We start from the raw sequence: 848 nt of genomic DNA on the forward strand, positions 1-848 counted from the left end.
AGGCGGGCTTTCGGTTGGCGGGGAGTGGGGCGCATTGTGGAACCTGGCCTTGGGGCGGCAGGGAGAGCAAATCCGGCCCCGCCGATCCCACCTCAACCGAACCACTGAACCATCACGTTCTAAAACAATTCATCCCCCGCACAGCTCCCTCCTCATGTATCACTGGCCCCTCCCCTTTTAGATTGTAAGCCCTCAGGGGCGGGGCCCTCCTCACCATCTTGTCTTGCGATTGTAATGTCTTCCCGATATTGTACAGCGCTGCGCACACTGTTGGCGTTATATAAACCCCGTATAATAATAATAATACAGTTCAGTCACTACACTGGTGATCTAACCAGCCACAGAGGGCAGTGACCCAACATGTAGAGTCACGTGCGGTCCTTAAACCCCTCTCAGGACCCGCTTCTCAGACCCACTTTCCATACAACGTATCTACCAATGGAATGAAAGGCTTCTCTTCTCATATTTATTGGGGTTCCCTGACTAATGTGCGATGTGACCCCCTGAGAAGGAGAAGAGAAAGTTGGGTAACCATCGGCTACATTCAAAGGTGACGGTTCCAGGAAGGAATCTTTGTATGGAGATACACAGAAGAGTTACAGGTCCTCTTTACACTGCAAGCTCCTCCCCCCTCCTCCTCCTCCCCTTTCTAGCAGCATTAAGTAACAATATTTAGAATGTACCTTTTCCATCCTCTTCGGGGCTCCGAGCCACAGCCCTCAATGTGTGGAAGTAGCCGCTGTTCCCCTGGCGTCTGTAGTGGAGCCGCATACATGAGAATTTGGGCTTCCCAAAAAACGTCGGTTCCGGGCCTGAGCCAGAGGAAAAATAACATTACAATAGCAGGC

At 51.7% G+C, this 848-nt stretch overlaps 1 protein-coding gene across 1 annotated transcript in view; it reads right to left on the minus strand.

Annotated features, from left to right (window-relative positions):
• LOC108804023 (phosphatidylinositide phosphatase SAC2-like) overlaps positions 1-848 on the minus strand; it is a gene marked incomplete at its 5' end in the record, with an annotated part of 4,927 nt that overhangs the window by 3,511 nt on the left and 568 nt on the right. Inside the window, one exon of the mRNA XM_018575792.1 lies at positions 684-812. Within this exon, the coding sequence (XP_018431294.1) occupies positions 684-812 (129 nt within the window). The remainder of the gene's footprint in view (positions 1-683; positions 813-848) is intronic.

Source organism: Nanorana parkeri, unplaced genomic scaffold (genome assembly GCF_000935625.1).
Source record: "Nanorana parkeri isolate BGI_ZX_2015 unplaced genomic scaffold, ASM93562v1 scaffold4801, whole genome shotgun sequence".
NCBI classification, from domain to species: Eukaryota; Metazoa; Chordata; class Amphibia; order Anura; family Dicroglossidae; genus Nanorana; species Nanorana parkeri.